A 19,810-nucleotide genomic window follows, 5' to 3' on the forward strand; every position below is an offset into this window, starting at 1 on the left:
TAGCAGAGCAAATGCCTGAAATGCCATAGATTTCACAGCCCGAAAGGCTTTTTCCTTTCAAGACTACAAGCAATATTTTCAAGTCCACTCTCTTAGTTACTAAAGGTATGTTTGAAATTGTGTATTTTTTCACAACTTTGCTTTTCTACAAAATTACTATTAATTTTACTGTGTAACATTTCCTGCAGGACCATGCTCACTCATTCAAACATATTCTCTGAATGATCATTCTAAACAAAAACCTGCAAAGTTTTTTTTTCCAAAGTTTTATTGATTAATAAAAATCACCACTACAATCACCCTTTGTAATATATTCACCAACTGCAGGAAAGTGGAAAAAGAGTTATTAGATGCTAGACGGAATCTTCTGATTCCATCAGATAACTTTAAATGAGACAGATTGGAATCTTCTACAACTTCCCTCCGATTATAGACAGTTATATGAGAAAGATACAATCATTACACAATTCTTCAATATCCCAGTCAAGAAGGACTTGATGATTCGAGTCAGTCTTTTCCTACCTTGCCCTTCCAAGAATACAAATGATATGCATTTACATTATAAGACTACTAGATTCTGAAATCTGGGCATCAGTAATCAATTCAAGGTGACAAAAATCGTTCAAGGTGACAAGAAACACTCATCAACTGCACATAGCACTCACTTGTTCTAGAAATAATATATTATGTGAATACGTATCACAAATGTGGCTCAAAGTCCAATCTCAGTCTTATTAAGACAGATCCAGTGGTGGTATTCAGCCGATTTGGAACCGTTTGGGTGAACCAGTAATGATGACCTAAAGGTGGGCACGTCCACCTGCCCCGGCGCTATGCTATCCTATTTAGCCACATTTTCTAAGCCACACGCATGCGTGCAAGCCAAGCATGCGAGCAAAGCGCATGCACGGAAAGCTGGGCGCATGCGCGGAAGACGCACGAGCGAAGGGAGCGTGCATGCACGCATGCTCATATTTTCAATGTGCAGCGAACTGGTGGTAAAATTATGTGAAACCCATCTCTGAACACATCAAATAGATTAAGGATCCTTTCGTTAAGGATACGAAAGATAATATGAGTACAATTGCTGCAGTCCACGGAATCTGATTTTAGGGCAGCAGTACAGTATTCTCAAACCAATTCCATTCCATGGAAAAACATCATGACTACTTTTGCAGGCTTGTTTTTAGTTCCAAATGAAAGAACGAAAAGGGCTCTTAGAAAACTGTGAAGCTACACTGCTTCTGCTTATAAATGGAGCTATTTCATGCAACATTGCTGCTCTTTTATTATAATTATTAATATCATGGTTCTTTGCACAGTCAGCCAGATGTTTACAACTGGGTTTGGCATTTTTATCCATCTATCAAGTCCTATCCAAGGGCCTGAGATAGGCACATGTTGTTTCATAGTATTAAAAGTATCATCATAGGATGTAAGCTGTTCCAAGTCAAGCTGCCTTTTGCAATTGACTGCTGGTGATTTTGTCACTGGTGTTCAAGTGGTGCTCCAGAAGTTTTGGGACTGTACCAAGGGGCACATTGCTATTGGTGCCATCTTTGCTTTCTTCTGCACAGTTGCTTTATTTGCAGATCTTTGTATTTCATTATTTCTTCCAATTCTTTCTCTTATACTGTCTTCAGATACTGCAACGTCCACTATCCAAATCTTTTTGTCTTTCGTATTGACAATTGTTAAGTCTGGGGTGTTATGCGACTGTTTGAATTCTAAAGTCGCAGAGCACTTTTAGCTTCTTCATTTTCTAGTATTTTGTTTATTTTATGGTCCCACCAATTCTTGCTTGTAGGCAAATGGTATTTCTTGCAAATATTCCAACACGACATTTTTGCTACTTTGTGACAGTGTTGTTTGTAATCACTCTATACAATCTTCTTGCGGCAGATAATTAGGTGGCTCATTGTTTTTTCAGCGTCTTTGAACAGGAGAGCATTTGCTGTCTGTTGCATGTTCTCAATTCTGGCTTTCTATGTATTTGTTCTTAAGACTGGTCCTGTGCAGCCAAAATTGGCCTTTCTGCCTTGTTCTTCAATCTTCCTGCTCTTAGCCACTGCCAGGTCTTGTTATTTGCTTGGCCTGCAATTATTTTTTTTAAACAAATTGACCATGTAATACTTTGCCTTGCTGACTATTGCCGTGTCTATTTTCTAGTCTTCATTTGGTCTTCCTTGTAGGCCCGCTTGACCTCTTCAGAAATCAATAAGCCTTCATGATATACTAGCTTCAGTACATCTTCTTCATTATCCTTCAGATATTCTTCCAATGCCCTTTTTTCTTCCTAAAATATCTTACTACTAGACATTAGTCTTGGTATAATTGCAACTTTCCACAAATTCTACAGTATTTTCCTGGATAAGTAGTCTGTGAACCACTGCATGGATGAAGGGCCTGATTCATTATCATTATTTTTCTGGTCTTCCTATCCAGCTCTTTTAACTCTTCTTGAGTCCAGTTCACCATTCCAGCTGTACATATAATATCTAGAATTGCCCAGGTGCTAATTGCCTTGATGGTATTCCCTGCACCAAGTTTGGAAGATCTTTGTCACTCTCATGAAGTATTCACTTCGAACCTTTTATTTGACTTCAGTATTGTTGTCAGACTGAAGGATGCCCAGGTATTTGTAGCGATAATCTTCATCTAGATTCTTGATGTTATTTCCATAGGGCAACTTGATTACTTCAGTTTTCTCTATTTTTCCCCTGTTGATGTTCAGTTATTATTATTTTGTTTAGATGTATTCAAATATCTAACAACAATAATACTGAAATGTACTTGCCCTTATCACCAGTGACTAAACCTTAAATTCCATGATTTATTTAATCATATTATATTGTTAGAAAAAAAAAACAACTAAGAACTATTTCTCATATAAAGATATTTAGATTTGGTAGAATACCAAAACAATTTACTAGAGTAAAGATCAAATCAATATCTTTATGAAAGGTCAGCGACTCCACTAAAATAAAGTTGAAACATATTAATAGTATAAGCCATTCCCCAATCTGATGCCTTGTAGTTCATTTGGGATTTTCAGATTCACAACAAATATGGAAAGCTAGTATTTACGATGCTATTTTATAAGTATACTAAAAGCTTTCCTCTAATTATACATCAAAGGCTTAAAATATGGGGGGGGGGGATTCAGTATAAATATAATTATCACACTATACTAACAGTAATTCTTCTAATTTTAGTCCTGAGATTGTGGAATACAACGGAGGAGCAAATTCAAGGCTGAGCTCAACTGAAATTGAGAAAAATATTAATGAATATCCTGTTTTGTCATCCTAGAATAATAGGTCCTATATAACAGTGTGGTCAGAACTCAAGTGATTGCAATAAATACTAAAAGTTAAACATACTAAACTTGAAATAAATCAGCCTTCAAAAACTCCAGCTATATTGGACATGTCAACCAAACATCAGAAAAACTGATAGGTCCAGATAATGATCTAAATGCCTGTGGATTACAAAGTTTCAATCACAGTTAAGAACTGGACCTAGAAATAATAATAAACTCATGTGCAATTTGTTATCCACCAAGCCATCCTTCACCACATCCCAGGTTATAAATCATCAGATTTAATCTTCAGTGCTTGAGCAATTCCAAGGGAACACATTTAATCCTTTAGCTTCTTTGTACTACAAAAGATGAAAGCTTCTAACTTAGTCCTGCCATTTATTTTATGTTGGTAGTCACCTTGCATTCTTAAATTGTAGAGATTTAAGGCCTAATAGGTGGCATTATGAAGCCCTCAAGCCCTGTGTATCATTAAATAACCTTGATAATGAATTCTGTTTCTGAAATATTTCATGCATGCTAGTTTCGTCCCCACAATTATTTCCCCCATGTCTCTTTTTAACTGCTTGCCAACCCATAGCAGCCAAGTGCCTTAAACACAAGCAAATTAATTTACCTTTATGAATCTTCAGGATATTCATTTATACATCCCAGGGGTTTACACATTGTTGCATCACCAAGAGTTAAAGAGGTAGTGGCAACATAATGTAGAAGAGACATGCCAGGAGTTGTGATTATTAATTTTATATTCACAGGAGATCCTGGAACCAACAGAGTGAAACTGCTACTATTTAGCACATCTAAGTCCCGTTAAAAAATGTAGCTCAGCTGTACTGAACAGCTTCTACAGCTTCTATTGCAGAGGATGGCATCATATCGGTAATGTCATCCCATGTAATCACAACCTAGTAGTTTTACATTGATTTTTTATTTATTTACCCAGTTATATGGCTACCTAACTCAAATTCTGTGACTCCAGATGACTAAACCAAGACTAAACTTGTCTCAAGGAAGAATTGTTTATTGCACGGATCCACTCACACATACCCTCCCTGAAGCCTTAACCAACCAAGGAGGGCTGGTTGAGAGCCAGTTTGGTGTAGTGCTTAAGGCACCAGCCTAAAAAACAGGAGACCATGCGTTCAAGTCCCACTTTAGCCACCAAAGCCAGCTAAGTGATCTTGGGCCAGTCAATCTCTCAGCCTAACTCACCTCACAGTATTATTGTTGGGGGGTAAATAGGATGAGAAAGATGTGTTGGATATTTTGCCACTTTGAGTTATTTGTAAAGAGAGAATTGTTGCTTCTCCTATATTGCCAAATAAAACTATACATAGAATAATTCAAGCCCTGAAAAAGAACATCAGCATTCTATCAAAATTTAAAAGTAGACAACTTCATCTATTTAAGGTAGAGTATAGCCATAGATAATATAAATATATTTTTCAAAAAGATATATCATGGAGATATATATATATATATATATATATATACCCAGCAATATGTGTCTAGATCGAATGTTTAAATGCCTCATTAAACTAGTCATTCATGGATATACAGCGCTCAAGGGCAGCATTAAATACTTACAAGGAGCAGTCCAAGCACTTCTACTATCCCAAGGTTTTCAGACTCAACACTGAAACCAGCTAGGTGATTTATGACATTTCAGCACCTCTGTCTTACATAACTTCCGCATGGCTACAATACTAACAGTTGAATACCTTCTATCTTGTCAGCAAAACCAGTCCTCCTTCATCATCTCTAGCACTTTTCTGAGTGGAAGTCAATTTGTTGTTTATTTAATTAGTAATGGATATCACTCAGTTCATAAATGTAAGAATTTCCAGAGCTAGATGATCTGGAGCTTTGGAGCTCAAAAGATTATCTCAACAATAGATGTCTACGTAGAGGTGAAATCTATTACCTGTTTGACACACTTGGTTGCACTGTTCTCATATAGGATACAATAGATGCATATATGCAGGTGAATTCTGTATTTGTCTTAGTGGGCATTTATCCAGTAGACCTATCATTAATCTATACATCTAATACAATAGAAGACAGAAAAGACTTTGTGATCCACACAGAAACAATGGGAGAGGGTATCCAATACAAACAAACCAAAAAAAAGAGAGAAAAGAGTCTGATTTTACAGCATTCAGTAATGTCCAGCGCTTCATTTTGTGTGAGTTCCTCACGTGATCTCAGTCCCCCTTGGTGGCAGAGCACTATTTACATAACATTCTGAACTACCTTGAAACAAGGGATCATCCTTCATAAATACCTCCTTTCATTTGGAAAATTTAACACAGAGAAAATATTAATTCCACCAAGGCAGGAGCCTCTGGTCCCCTAAAAAGGTCATCCTGATGTGCCAACTAGGTAGGCAACAGCTGGAGTTTCCATTTGGCTTGCAGTTCGGGTGACCAGTTGCCATTTTTTTTTAGGCTTTTAGTTATTATACTATATTATTTAATGCACAGTCTTAAATCAAGCAAGCTATCCACCTAATCACAGAGGGAAACGCTAGTTAACCTCAAAAATGTTAATTCCATAAATCACAACACCACATTGTTCTGATCATGTTCTGATAAACCCCAAGTTAGTCAAAGATATATAAACACATATATTCCATTCTAGGATGTCTTTTCCATTAGGGAAATACCTCAGTGGATATAAAGTAATTACATTTTGTTATACTCTCATTAATCTTGCAAATGAAGCCATTCTTCCCCAAAACCTGGGCTACAGATATCCCTTTAAAGTTTGGAAATATTGTTTGCACATGTGAATTTGCAACTACTTTTTGTCATACAAGCTTGATGTATTATGCATTTTTAAACAGAAGTCCTGTTTTACCTCCTGGCTGTCAGTTCAAAGACTGTAGGGAGGTTGTGGAAGGGAACTTGGCAAAGCAAATGTATATACTTTAACCATTTCTGTAATTAAAAGGAGAATGGATTCCAGAGGGATTTTTCCAAAACAAACATCTTCTCCCTTTGCACTTCCTATCAGTTGAAACATACATTACTCTGCCTTCTATAGGGCTGAAGAATATTTTCAAACTCTAAAATATTCCCCCCAGTGGCTCTTTATGCTCCAGACCAAGCAAGATTACCTGCAAACCTTTCATAAGAACAAAATAGGAATATCTAATCTTGCACCAGTACTTCTACAAGCTGTACCAGAATCCATCATAAGGTGAAAACTTTATTTATTTATATTTTTACTGGCCTGATTGGATGCTGCTTCACAAGCATCCTTGTGAAGAAATATCAGACAGTCTAACCCTAAGAATGTAATATGTTTGCTCAATTCATCCTTGCCATTTCTTAGTTTGTTTTTCTTTTTAGTCTATCCTGAGCATCATATTTTAGATTTTGAGATGAGGCAGGGATCCAATCCATGATTTCCTTTCATTGTTGGCTTTAGGGCATAATGCTTTTCCAGATGTTGTGATACATAATGATAGATTTCTGCATCACCATGGAGACACAATGCTAGATACCTACAGATGGATTTCCTCACATCCCCCAAAGATGAGGAAGTTATAGGGAATGGCCTTGAAGGACAGGAGAAAGAGCCACCACCAAGGCAAAGGTAGTCAACCAAAAAACTGACTCGAGTAAATATCTCAGACAAGCCCCTCCTCTGTTCACACAAAGATGAAAAGGTGTACAACCTTAACGTGATCAAGGGCTGCAAAGTGGCTGAACAGAATTTTGTGGGAGATTGACTTATAGCAATAGCACTTAGACTTATATACCGCTTCACAGTGCTTTTACAGCCCTCTCTAACCGGTTTACAGAGTCAGCATATTGCCTCCAACAATCTGGGTCCTCATTTTACCCACTTTGGAAGGATGGAAGGCTGAGTCAGCCTTGAGCCGGTGAGATTTGAACTGTCAAACTGCAGCTAGCAGTCAGCTGAAGTAGCCTGCAGTACTGCACTCTAACCACTGCGCCACCTTGGCTCTATAAACTGATATTTTAGTTCTTTCATGTATTACTGATAAAGGAGAATTTTATAGCTCCGGGTTGATATGAAGCTCCTTGATGCTATCTGAGCTTGGCTGTTTTCTTGCAGATGTTTCATTATCCAAAGTAGGTAACATCATCAGTACTAGTAAGGAATGGAGTTTGCTCTCAATTTCTATTCTAGTTACTTCCCTGTCAGTGTTGGTGGGAGTGGTTTTAGAAGTTTTTGGGTTCGGTGGTTTACTGTTAGCCTGACTAGGGCAGGGGTGGGCAATTGTGGCCCTTTTACAACCTGTGGACTTCAACTCCCAGAATTCCTGAGATAGCTTGGCTGCCTCAGAAATTCTGGGAGTTGAAGTCCACAGGTTGTAAAAGAGCCACAGTTGCCCACCCCTGGACTAGGGTATTGTTTATTTCTTGATTGTTGATCTGATGTTAATCTTGGTATCAATCTATGCTCAACTGGGTGTTGATTGTTGGTGGGAAAATGTTTTGGCCTTTTTGGTCCTCTTTTGCCTTGTTGATTGTCTCTTTTGCATAGTATGTTGATATTGTTTATGTCTGTGTATCGATTGATGGCTGATTTGTTGGATTGCCCTGAAGAGTCTACAGTGTAAAGACCGCAACAGCTACTACGGAAGACAAATTGGCAGAAGACTAGCAGAATGCATCTATGGACACCAACTAGCAGTCAGAAAACATGATGAAAACTCCTTAATTTCACAGCAATTGGACAGACTTAACCATAGTTTCAACTGGGATCATCCTAGACAAGTCAAATCCCAAAAACGCTAGATAATTCCTGGAAGCCTGACACTCTAACAAATTACCTTGGGAGTAATTGCATACTGCTTCATTCTGATGTGACATACAAGTACATAGGGATCGGATTGTGTTTACTCATTTGCATCTCCATGTTGTGACAAATATTTGCAGATTGCTACGGGCTATTAGAATTCCAACAGTGCTCAAAGAAAGTAGCCATAATCATACTGCAACTTTCAGAAATATTAGAACCTTAGTAAACGTATGGTTAGTATTCTGTCTTTGCCCTCCTTGACTGTCATGATTCATTGCATTTATACACAGTGTTCCTCCCTACAGGCCAGAACGCAACATGTCTCTGAAGAAAGAATGCATACCAGTCCCCATTTGTGTCTTTTTCACATATTAAAATGTGAGACAGGAAAAAAGCAATATTTTTTCTCTGGCAGAGAGAGAAAAGTAAACTATCCATAGCAGGGGGAAAAAGTTCCCCCAATAGTTTTCATAGTACTTATTGACAAAAAAAAAAAAAAAAAAAAAAAAAAAAAAAAAAACATCCTTCTGATATGAATACCAACATGCTAAAGATGTTAGGGAAGAAGATAGATTTTAATTTATTTGTTTAATTTTTGGAAAATAAATGCTCTTCAACTCCTGCAAACCCAAGGAAGTTGATTGAACTGCCTTCTGAATTCTCACAATTTGCAGTGCAATCAACTTTTAATTTATTTTCATCATTCTTTGTGATGGGATAACCACTCCCTTAAATCAACTTAAACTACCTTAAAAGAGATTCGTCATTTAAAAAAAAAAACACAGGTTCTTATGCACTTCATGCATAAGATGGTTTCTGGGTTTAGAACTACCACTACTGTATAGAATTGGTTCTTGTAGTCAATGTTCATCTTAGAAAACAAACAAGCCAATACATTTGTATCTCTATACTATCCAGCAAATCGGGAAAGGAAAATATTGTGGAATATTAAAATTCTATGTGAAAGTTTTACATGAAGTGGAAATACAGGACCATACAACAGAATCTAACTTGTACTATCTTTTGTGATATAAAAACAATACATTTCTATGAACATTGGGTACTCATAAGCGTTGACTGGACAACTTTAGATTTATTTTAAAAACTGTTTCTTTCTCTTTTTTTGCACTTTCAAAGGTATATTCTTCAAATTTGTAAATCAAGTTTTATCAACATTCCATAAACACTAAGTAACTGTAGGTCCTTAATTGGCATTTTAAAAACCATTTCAATTTATTTTTCTGTGTTTACAGGAAGACTCCAAATAATAATTTCTATCCTTATTTTTGTGTCCCTTGCTTTTTTATCTAATGGAGTGGTCCCACTCGGGTTCCAAACCAGACCTACAAAGTGATAATGTATCCCAGCTTTCAACAGCTTGAATTCCAGGAAAGAATCTAAGGACATCCATTCTCCCCTCCACCTTTATGCCAATTGGGGCTACTATTCCCTTCCCAGCTTGCCGAAGAACTGTTTAATGGGTGAAGAAAAGCAATGGAGTGGGCATGAATGCACTAGGGCCAGTGAATCCAAGCCTGTCTTTACTGATTAGGATTACAATTAGGACAATTCTCCCTAAATCTCTCAGCAACAGGGAAACTATTATCTTAACAAGAATTACTAAAGAAGGGGGCTTGGATAGTTAGCATACTTTACTATTCCATCAGCTGGTAAGTAACCCCCAACCAGGCCAAGTGAAGGAAGTCATAGAGGAAATAGACAAGGAACTCATTGAATCCATAGAGAGCCTACATGAATTTCAAAGAATCAGGATTCGTCATTCCAGATAGGATAGCCGTCTTCCAGACCAAAGAGCATTCTAAACAATTAATATGACATGCAAGTATTAGGATCTAAGGTAGAAATTTAGAGGATGAAAAAATACCAAAGAAAGAAGCTGCCCTATCTCTATCCATTTTCTTAATTTTTTTTTATGACATACACACATGTAGGATGTGCATATGCACACTACTATCATATTAACTTGATGGTATATGACAGGATGCTTGCCTGAATGTAAAGCTGTTCTACCTATCCGGATGGACAGTTCATTTTCATATGCCTGATGATCCGTGGCCTGTTCTTCGTATTTCTCCTTAATCATTCTTGAATCATAATTTAAAGCCAGTGATGTTTGAGGAGACACATTGATATCCTGAAAGACAGAAAACAAACCAAAATGCACATTTTATTTTGTTTCTTTTTTTAATGCAATTCAGCCCAATTTTATGCTATATTCTTCCAGAAGAATTAATGAATATGTGTCTATATCCAAGCACAGTGACCCTTAATACATTTTTATATCTGATGTTTCAACTAACTTTGCTGTTGTCAAAATTATATACTACTTTGTTTAAGGTACTATGGGCATACAGGGAACAGGTGCTGTCAGAGAAATGTGCTTTGTAATCTCAGTTCCAAGAGTCACGTGAATATAATATCTTTATACAATAGACAGTAGCCTGAATATAGCATCTAATAGCTGAGTTGACACTGAATTCATAATATATAATATTGATTATATTCATTTATACTTCACTACCTAATTTTTAAAAATTACTTGCCACTTTATATTGATTCTTCCTTAACCATCCTAGCAGGGATTTGAGTGCCCTGGAGTCAAAAATAGCAGGTCTATTTAACCTGGGGAAAAGAAGATAATAGGGAAAAAATATAGCCATATTTGGCTTTTGGTAAGACTACAATGTAAGATAATTCTTAGGAAGAGACAAATAGGACATCAAGGGAAAAATTCTAATAGATTGCCTCTGGAAGTGAGTCAAGTGAATCTTTTTACTGGAGATACTTAAACAGAGATTGGATGATCACCTCCCACATGAACTTTCATGGTGGATTTCTATACTGGGCCAGACCAAAAGATCTCCAAGGTCCCTTCCAATGGTTAATTCTATATAATTCTGGGACTTCTCTCTTCAGCCCAACTTTTGGAAAAAAATTAGAAGAAGGGTGTTGCCCAAAGCTCAGTAAACAATAACACAGTAAGGGCATTTCTCCACTTACACCTAACAATTATACCAACATGCCATAGCAAGATTGTTTTTTCTGCCATGGTCCCAGGGTGTTGCTTGGTTTTGTTCCCATCTTATATGTGAAATTAAATTATCCATAGTTGTATCCTGGTTAAAGTAAGAGTCCTTTCCTCTTATTTTGACATAGTTCAAGGAAAGTCCCATGGGGTGTAAAATCTGTTAGGCTTTATCACGCATTTCCCTTCAGAGAAATAAATAGACTTGCAGTACATGGGAACAGAGGTAAGAGAAGCATCATAGCAATGGAGACAACCAAATTCATGCAAACTCAAAGCATGAGTGGAGCATGCTGTAACTCAACAATAGGGAAATATATTATTAATAGCTGTGCAATATCTTAAGAAACAAAAGTGGGCTTTGTAACAGTGAGGTCCTATACTGGGGACTTCGCTGTTGGGAAATATTTTAAGGAACAATTCTCTTTTAAAATAATGCAACTTAACTATCTATCTACAAAAAAAAGTCATTATGATATCTATATCTTATTTATTCACTATCTGGTTCTAGCTTCCATTTTACCATTTGATTTTTGAACAAAAATGGCTTGAATAATCACAATACTATAATGATAAACGATAAGTGCTTCATGTCATAACTATAAATGATTAGTAAAGGACAAGTAGATATGAAATATAATGTCCAATGAACCTTAACATCATATATGTGTAATTGGAGACATCTGTCTGCAGTTCTGTTATGGAATAATGGATGCCATCTGACCTGGAACATATCCATTTTCTCATCCTCTTCTTAGCTAATTTTACAGTTTGTGCAATACCCAGATCATTTTAAAATTTGATATGGATTTTAATTGAAATGTTTTAAATTACGGGCCAAATTTATTTAATTATTTTAAATCTATTTTAACTTTTGTGTATAAATGTTTTTTATCTTGGCTGTTCACCGCCCTGAGTCCGAAAGGAGAAGGGCGGTATAGAAATCTGAAAAATAAATAAATAAATAAATAAATAAATAAATAAACTATTCACTGGAAAAGTTCTAAATACATCGTTAAGTGATGCTATTTTGACCTCATAAAATAGATGTGCTGAGACAAAACCCAGGAAAAAGATCAGTACAGTATAAGGAAGATATAGGAGGAATTACTTTTGGGAATTGGACTTCTTTTGTTCTTTTCTTTTTGTTTCATTCATTAATTCACCCATTCATTCATTGTTAGATAATGAATTAACTTGACTATCAGAGATTTCTTTCTGTGTGCTCTACTTCTTCTCATATTCCATGTGTTCTAGGCATTCACATGACTTCATGTGTTATTCTGAAATTTCTTTTAAAAGAAAAGTATGTATTTCATATGCAAGTCTACAAGGTACATTCACTTGTACTCTTGAGAAGTTTGAAAGTGTAAAGAACTATTTTTTTTTTATGTTTGAATGATATTTATTTCCAAAGCAATAAGGAATTGCTTATAAAGTGATGGAATAGAAATGTGTGTTCCTTACACCATTATTCAGTGACTTGTCACCAATTTACAATAATATGAACTTGGGAGAACTCAAGGGACTGTAAAAAATGGATGTGTGGTTGCAACTGCCATATAGGGGCTGCTGGTTCCTTACATATTTGATATAGAGAACTAAAACGACAAGGAGAGAACTAAACTGGATACCGTCCCTCAACATTAAATGTGTATATGGAAAGATATTTGGTGTTCTCCCATCACATCAAGTTCAGTTCCCCACAAGAATGAAATAGCAACTTGTCTCAAACAGGAGAATCCAAGACTCCAGTTGTAAGAGACAATCACAGCAGCTACTTCAGAATTAACCACAGCAATTAACCACAGCAGCTACTTCAGAAAAAAAAAAATTCTACAAGAAACAGCTGAATTTCTGATTCTGTCAGGAACAAAACACTCTGAAATATATATTCTGCTCCAAGTATGAACAACCCCAAAGTGCCAGTTTTTCATTTGGTCGATCAGAATTATCAGAAACAGGCATGGGAAATTGGCCATTTTGGAAGCAGTGGTTTTGAAGAGCAAACCAGAAAGCCAGTTTGGTTAAGGTGCTGGTCTAGAAACTAGGAGACTATGAGTTCAAGTCCTGTCTTACACATGAAAGTCAGTTGGGTAACTCTGGGCTAGTCACTCTCTTTCAACCCAACTCACCTTTGTTGTTGTGGGCAAAATAAGAGGAGGAAAGTATATTTATGTATGCAGGATCCAATCTGGGTTGGTCATCAGGACCAGAGGTTTAACATTCTGAGCTTTCAGAGTTGTGCTGGAGCTCATCAATCTCTAGCAGAGTGTATGCTTAGGGTTATTGGGTGGATGATATTTACTGTATATAGTGCCTGGTTGTGTGTGGCTTTTTAGTTGTGATTCGGGTGTTGATGGCCAGCTATTAAGTCATTGGCTGTTGTTTCCTTGTGCTGTCAAGCCCTTGCCTCCTAAGTACTTGATAAAGCTGGTGGTAAATCAGTACTCCTGTTGACTGACGAGGGGCCTCCAAGGATAAAACACCCAAACATAAACTGAGCAATGCGGTACACTGTGCAATGCAATAAGACATGTGCAGATCTGTACATTGGTGAAACAAAACCACCCCTTCACAAACACCTGGCACAACACAGGAGGACAAACACATCAGGACAAGATTCAGCAGTCCATCTGCATCTGAAAGACAAAGACCACTCTTTTGAAGACAGCAAAGTCCACATACTGGACAAAGAGGTCCACTGGTTTGAAAGAAGGGGTCAAAGAGGTCATCTATATTAAAACTGAACAGCCCTCTCTCAACGGGGGTGGGGTGTGTGTGGACCAACTTCACCTATCCCTTGTCTACAACATAGTCATTTCAGCACTCCCATGAAGGTTCCACACCCATTTGCACTCTGATTTAGGTGACTTTGAGGATACAGATAAACCGCCAAGTAGCTTCAACAACTCTCAGTGAGCCAACGACCAACCTTCAGAATGCTAATGATCAGATGACTGCTAAGAAAAAATAAATCCTTCCATTCCCCACCATTCAACCAAAACTGAACAAGCTTCTTGGATAAGAAGCAAAACATTTTCAAAAAAAAATCAAGGAAATCCAGTTGCCTTTAGAAAAGCATCTTTGGGACATGGACAGTCCAGAAATCAAAATGATGTATCATCAAATAAATCAATCCAGTGTTCTCACTGAAAGCACAAAGGACCAGGCTCAAATTGGATACATTATATGAAGAATCAGATATCTGGAAAAAACTTTAAGGCTGTGAAAGGTGGAAGGAAAGAGAAGAGGATGAGAAGCCCCCAAGGAGGATGGACTTAAAGCAGCAATGATTGCATTATTGGGAGATCTGAAAGAACAGATTAGGGTTAGATCATGTTGGAGAAACTCTATGCGGTTGCTTGGAGTTGAAAATGCATTGATGATACATAATCAATGACAATTTAATAATAAATTAAAGACAGTGTAACATTAAGTTTGCGTGTTTGTCTTTCTCTCTGTTTTGTTGTTTTTGTTAGTTGCGAAATCGTGTCTGACCCATCGCGACCCCATGGACAATTTTTCTCCAGGCCTTCCTGTCCTCTACCATCCTCTAGAGTCCATTTAAACTCATGCCTACTGCTTCAGTGACTCCATCCAGCCACCTCATTCTCTGTCATCCCATTCTTTTATTGCCCTCAATCCTTCCCAGCATTAGACTCTTCTCCAGTGAGTCCATGCATAAATAAATTTCTTTCCAGGTCTGTTTTCCATCAAAGTACCATAGTTTGCCTTTGAATTCACTTGATTCAAAAAACAGCTTGCAGTTTAGCATTGGAGGATGGGAGCAATTCCTACAATTTGAGAAAACAAACTTAAGAGACCCCCTAAGATATAGTATATAGAACTAATTACATGTAGTCCTTTGCATCCTAGCTGATCTTAACAAAGTCTTTCCAAGAATCTAGAAGAACACACAGCCCATTTACTCCTAAAATCAGTCATTTCCAAGTTGAAAATGCATTTCTAATATTGCTCCCTGCTGGATTTGTCTATCGCAGCTGCAGCAAAAAGAGAGTTATGAATGTTGAGCTTCAGATACTCATCTGGGGATCATTTACAACAAAAGCTTTGAATTACCAAACCTCTGTTTCCCCATGAAAGGCAGAGGTGAGGGGAAAATAACTAAAAGGAAAGAGGTGGGTTCCGTTTGCAGAACAGAACTTTCAAATATACAACCGCAGTTTGTTCTATAATATCCAAACCTCACAAGCATTACTTGGTAAGTTTATTTTTAAAGTGCATAAATATGTAGCATTAGTGAAAGCAGAACTAATGTATTGACCAAATGTCTGAGAAATAATAGCTGGCCACAACTGAGAAAGTGAAGTGCCTCTCTATGTCTGTGAAATTAAGTATCTGGATTATGATAGTTACTCGAGAGCTTTTCAGTACTATTTAAAATTTTGTCTCTTCCTGATAGATTCCACTTTTTATTAATAATAAATGACTCCAAAATAGACCCATAAAATGAATCTTCAGCTATTCAGCAATGAAGGAACAAAATTACAGGCATATTTTCTAACACAAATTTTTAAAATGCTAAATCTTTGGGGGTTCGTTCTCTTCTGTTACATATATGATGGAACTATCGGAGAAAAAAGTTCTTCACCATTAAAACTGGGCTGTAAAAATGATGAAACTAAAATGTCAGAAGTTAGAGGATGAAAATTACTCAGACCAAGGTAGAATGTTCTAATCTGCAATCTAATGAATGACAACTAACTACAGCTGCATTTTCGTCATGTTTCAGGCCTGGTCTGAAATAGATACTGCCCTGATCACCTTGGGAGGTTAAAGGCAACAAAATCTGACACTCCTGATTCTTCGGGTTCTTATAATGATTTCCATTATCCATGATATCCTCGTAGAGATTTTTTATGAGTTGGATATAAGGAATATTGAAAGGCAGCATCTCTCTCATCCAGATGATTCACTCAAGGGTTTCAGATATTGTACAAACCCTTGGTAGTTACGCCTCATGAGTCTCAGTCAGCCCTAAAGGATAGACCAAGAAATAGATGCCACATAGGCTAAAACTACTTTTACTGATAGAAATATGGACATTCAAGGATAGGCAGGCAATAGTAACAGAATCCTACTCTTTCTCCTGTCTGGGCTTAAACAATATTTATTTACTCATTGCCTTCGTAACAGATCTCCCCTCTCTTCATCAAGGTCATCCTGTTTACTCTCTACAGTCTGACAAAGTTTCCTACCTGCAGATCTAGACAGAGGTGTCACTGATGTGCTCTATTTCTTCTTTAAAGCAAATTTAAAGGTTACTAGGTGGTAGGTGTCAAAATCCAGTGCTGGACTAGAAAAACTTATTATCTAATAAACTGTGACTCAGTCCTAGAATGTCAAAGGTGCACTTAATAGTGATGGAATAGAAATTGAAGAGATACAACTTTTTTTCTAAAATTTTAACGCCACGGGGATAGACAGATGAAGAGAACGTCCTAATCAAACCCACACACATAAAGTAAAACTCAAATACAGGGTGTACCAAAAGTCAAGTCCCATAGGCCAACAAGTGATGCAAAGGAGAACATCACATCAGAATTTGCAAACATCAGAGAGAATGTTACTATAATTAAGACTGTCCAAAGGTCTTGCATCAAACAAATAAGGTTTTCCTTAGAAAATTTACAATTTAGAAGAAAAATGGCTACCAATTTAAACATGTAATGCAATTTATGTAATAAATTTCCTATGGGGCCTGATTTTTGTTATACCTTCACATATAATAAAGCTAAGAATCATACAATAAAATCACACTCCAACATTTTCAGTGCCCTCCCAGCTATAGGGAGGAATCAATTCAGACTAGCTCAAGGACTGGATTAAATGTTAAAAGCATCTAGGGGCAAGCTGACAGGCATGGAAGCTTTGGGATCAAATAAAGCAACCATGGGCTGTAGCACCACAAGTATAAATGCATTATGTTTTTAACAAATACAATGGTTGATATGTTCCAAATTGGAGTCGGAAGGAAGCAGTACCTTTTACTGTGTAACAGGGGGAGTTCTCCGACAGACATAGGATAACGCATTGGCATCAAGGGTAAAGGTATTTTGTTTTGTTTTTCCTTTGGGTGTGCCCAAATCAGACTCAGTAGCATACACGAAGAGGAGCTTAGTACCTATTTAAAACATCTGGATATTGCCACATCTGCTTTTTAAGTGAAAATATATAAAAAGGACAGAAGTGTTAAATAATACAAGGGGCTTGTTGGGGCTTGTTGGACCTTGCTAGAGTTATGTTTATACAGCATGGACTGTAGATACCAACTATATATCAAAGGAGAGATGGAAGAGGAATCTGCAGCTGAAGTCTCAGCAGGAGAAAAGTGCAGCTGAGCAAATTAGCTGCTAAAAAAGGTGGCAGCTTTTGGAGGACAGATCAGGTTGACAAAGGTACCAAAATATAAGAAGTTTGGGAAAGAATTATTTTTCCCCTCTGTCCATTTGTATCCCTAGGATAAAAGCAAGCTCGAAGCGAACGTAACATAGAGAACAGAGTCTATGTATGCAAAGTTCCTCCCTTTTTCCCACCTTACATGGGGACATTTATCAATATTCTGACTATCTGCTATGTAGGAAAAAAACTTAAGTGTAAAAAATAGTAGCATGCAAGTGTCGGTGTATGGCATACAAAAAAATGCACCAAAAATAACCACAAGAAAGAAACTAGCACAGCTAGCATTCCTACGCCTTATTGGGGAACTGTTCATCCTACATTTGCTTTGAACCTAAGAATAGCATTGACAGATCAAAGAAAAAATAATTTAATCTAGATTAGATTGGCCAATATGGTGAAGTGGATGTGATCCATTCTGTCCGAGGGCAGAACAGGTACTCAATATTACCCTCCTCTTTGCTTCCCACTGGAAGTAACAACTAATTACCGGTATATAGTCATCCTGGCTTCCATCTAGTATATCTTTTGGTAGTGTTCTGACCTAGGCTTCCTAAGACAGTAAAAAGCACAATTAGTCCCAAAACCCCTCTTTTTATTTCCACGGCTGTGAATTTTGTTCATTCACAGCCCGTGATGAGTCACAAATAGTTTGTAAAGAGTCCAACAGATGTCTGCCACAGTCCTTCGGGATAAGGTTGATAAGCACCCACCTTTATCTCCCTTGACACGCTGCCAAACACCTAATTGGCAATTAGCTTTGCAAGGCCACACGGAGCACAGAGTCAAAATGGAGTTTCAGAATTTAAACTGACCAGCATGAACAAAGTTGCTTCCTGCAAAGTCTCACGTACCTTTGCTCCTCCTTTATGTCTTATGGGAGTGGTCAATCATCTCCAAGCCTTACTCCCGAGTTGCCCCTTTTGTGTTAACTGTTCTTGCCTTCTGGCAGCTCTGCGCATGTGTGCACTGGGAACAGGCTCCCCCTGTTCCTCTGCCTCACTGACGTCAGACTCTGGAGGCTCCAGATTCAGCACATAACTCCCAGATGGCCCTGGCCCCATCTCTGCCTCCGATGCAGAGCCCTCATCCAAGCCTTCCCCAGACTCCAGGACTGGTCCATGTTCCTCCCCAGCCTCCTCACTGTCCGACTTTGCTGCCAGTCCGAAGGCGGACCACAACAGGTACCAAATTCCATATGAAGAGGTATTTTCTTTCAGCTGTGCTAATTCTTCAACTCTTTCATTCTGTTCAATGAAGGTGGAATCATGGCGGGAAGAGGGAGGAATGACAGGAACTTTAGCTGAATTGGCATGAGAGATGGATTCCAAGACTGCCTTCAGAAGCCTACCCTTTAATATCTCTGCCAACTAAGGACTCTGGATAACTGATCCAACAATTAAACCATGGAATGTTCTGTTAGTATCCATTTTATGAACTTCTCAATTATTATTATTATTATTTTTGCATTTCACAGACTGCTTAACCATTTAACATCAATTTATGTATTTCTTGGTTACATATTAGTTATTGCCTTCTGTGTTTCTGTTGCTACTGAAAGTTGTGTGCCAAACAGAATGTAGATACAGTAAATAATAAATATATGCTAAGTAGATGAAAACATGCAATTATAAACTTATTTAATTATTTTAAATCTATTTTAACTTTTGTGTACAAATGTTTTACTTTGGCTGTTCACCGCCCTGAGTCCGAAAGGAGAAGGGCGGTATAGAAATCTGATAAAATAAATAAATAAATAAATAAACAATTATGAAAATAATTTGTTTTGATCTTCTAGTTCAGTTTCAAATCTTTTCCCTGCTATTGCACTGTGATCCTTTAATTACTGATTCTGAACAACCTTCTCACCACTTACACACATATACATCTTCATTCCAGTCTTCCCACCATGAACATGTTCTGTGAATCTAGCAACAGAAGCAATCACTATTGGATTCATAGTTCAATCTTAAGATTGTTTTCCCATGTTTTCCACAAACAAGCAATGTTCCTCCACAGGCTTCCAGAATGAAAATTCTTACCTTGTCAGTTCAGGTGGAGATGAATGAAAAGTAATTTATTCTCCATTCCTCTGAAATATTCAGGCTTTCTAAAATGCTCCCCTCTCTCTCCACCTGCACTTAATGCCAGTATCTCAGATGCAATGGAAAAATAAAACGTAAGTTTTCCTCTCACTTCTATCAGCTTTCCATTTCCAACTCACAAATATAAAAGTAATTCAA

General features: G+C 37.3%; 1 protein-coding gene across 2 annotated transcripts in view; it reads right to left on the bottom strand.

Moving 5' to 3' along the window:
- The window catches only part of SLC39A11 (solute carrier family 39 member 11), a 337,353-nt gene that overhangs the window by 212,902 nt on the left and 104,641 nt on the right, over window positions 1–19,810 (bottom strand). The window contains exon 5 of one of the 2 annotated variants that reach the window (XM_034412722.3): window positions 10,109–10,253. In XM_034412722.3, the coding sequence (XP_034268613.2) occupies window positions 10,109–10,253 (145 nt within the window). The remainder of the gene's footprint in view (window positions 1–10,108; window positions 10,254–19,810) is intronic. The other variant, XM_034412723.3, reaches the window with a different exon arrangement.

The sequence above is a fragment of the Pantherophis guttatus genome, chromosome 2, assembly GCF_059756535.1.
Source record: "Pantherophis guttatus breed Tessera chromosome 2, ASM5975653v1, whole genome shotgun sequence".
Lineage (NCBI taxonomy): Eukaryota > Metazoa > Chordata > Lepidosauria > Squamata > Colubridae > Pantherophis > Pantherophis guttatus.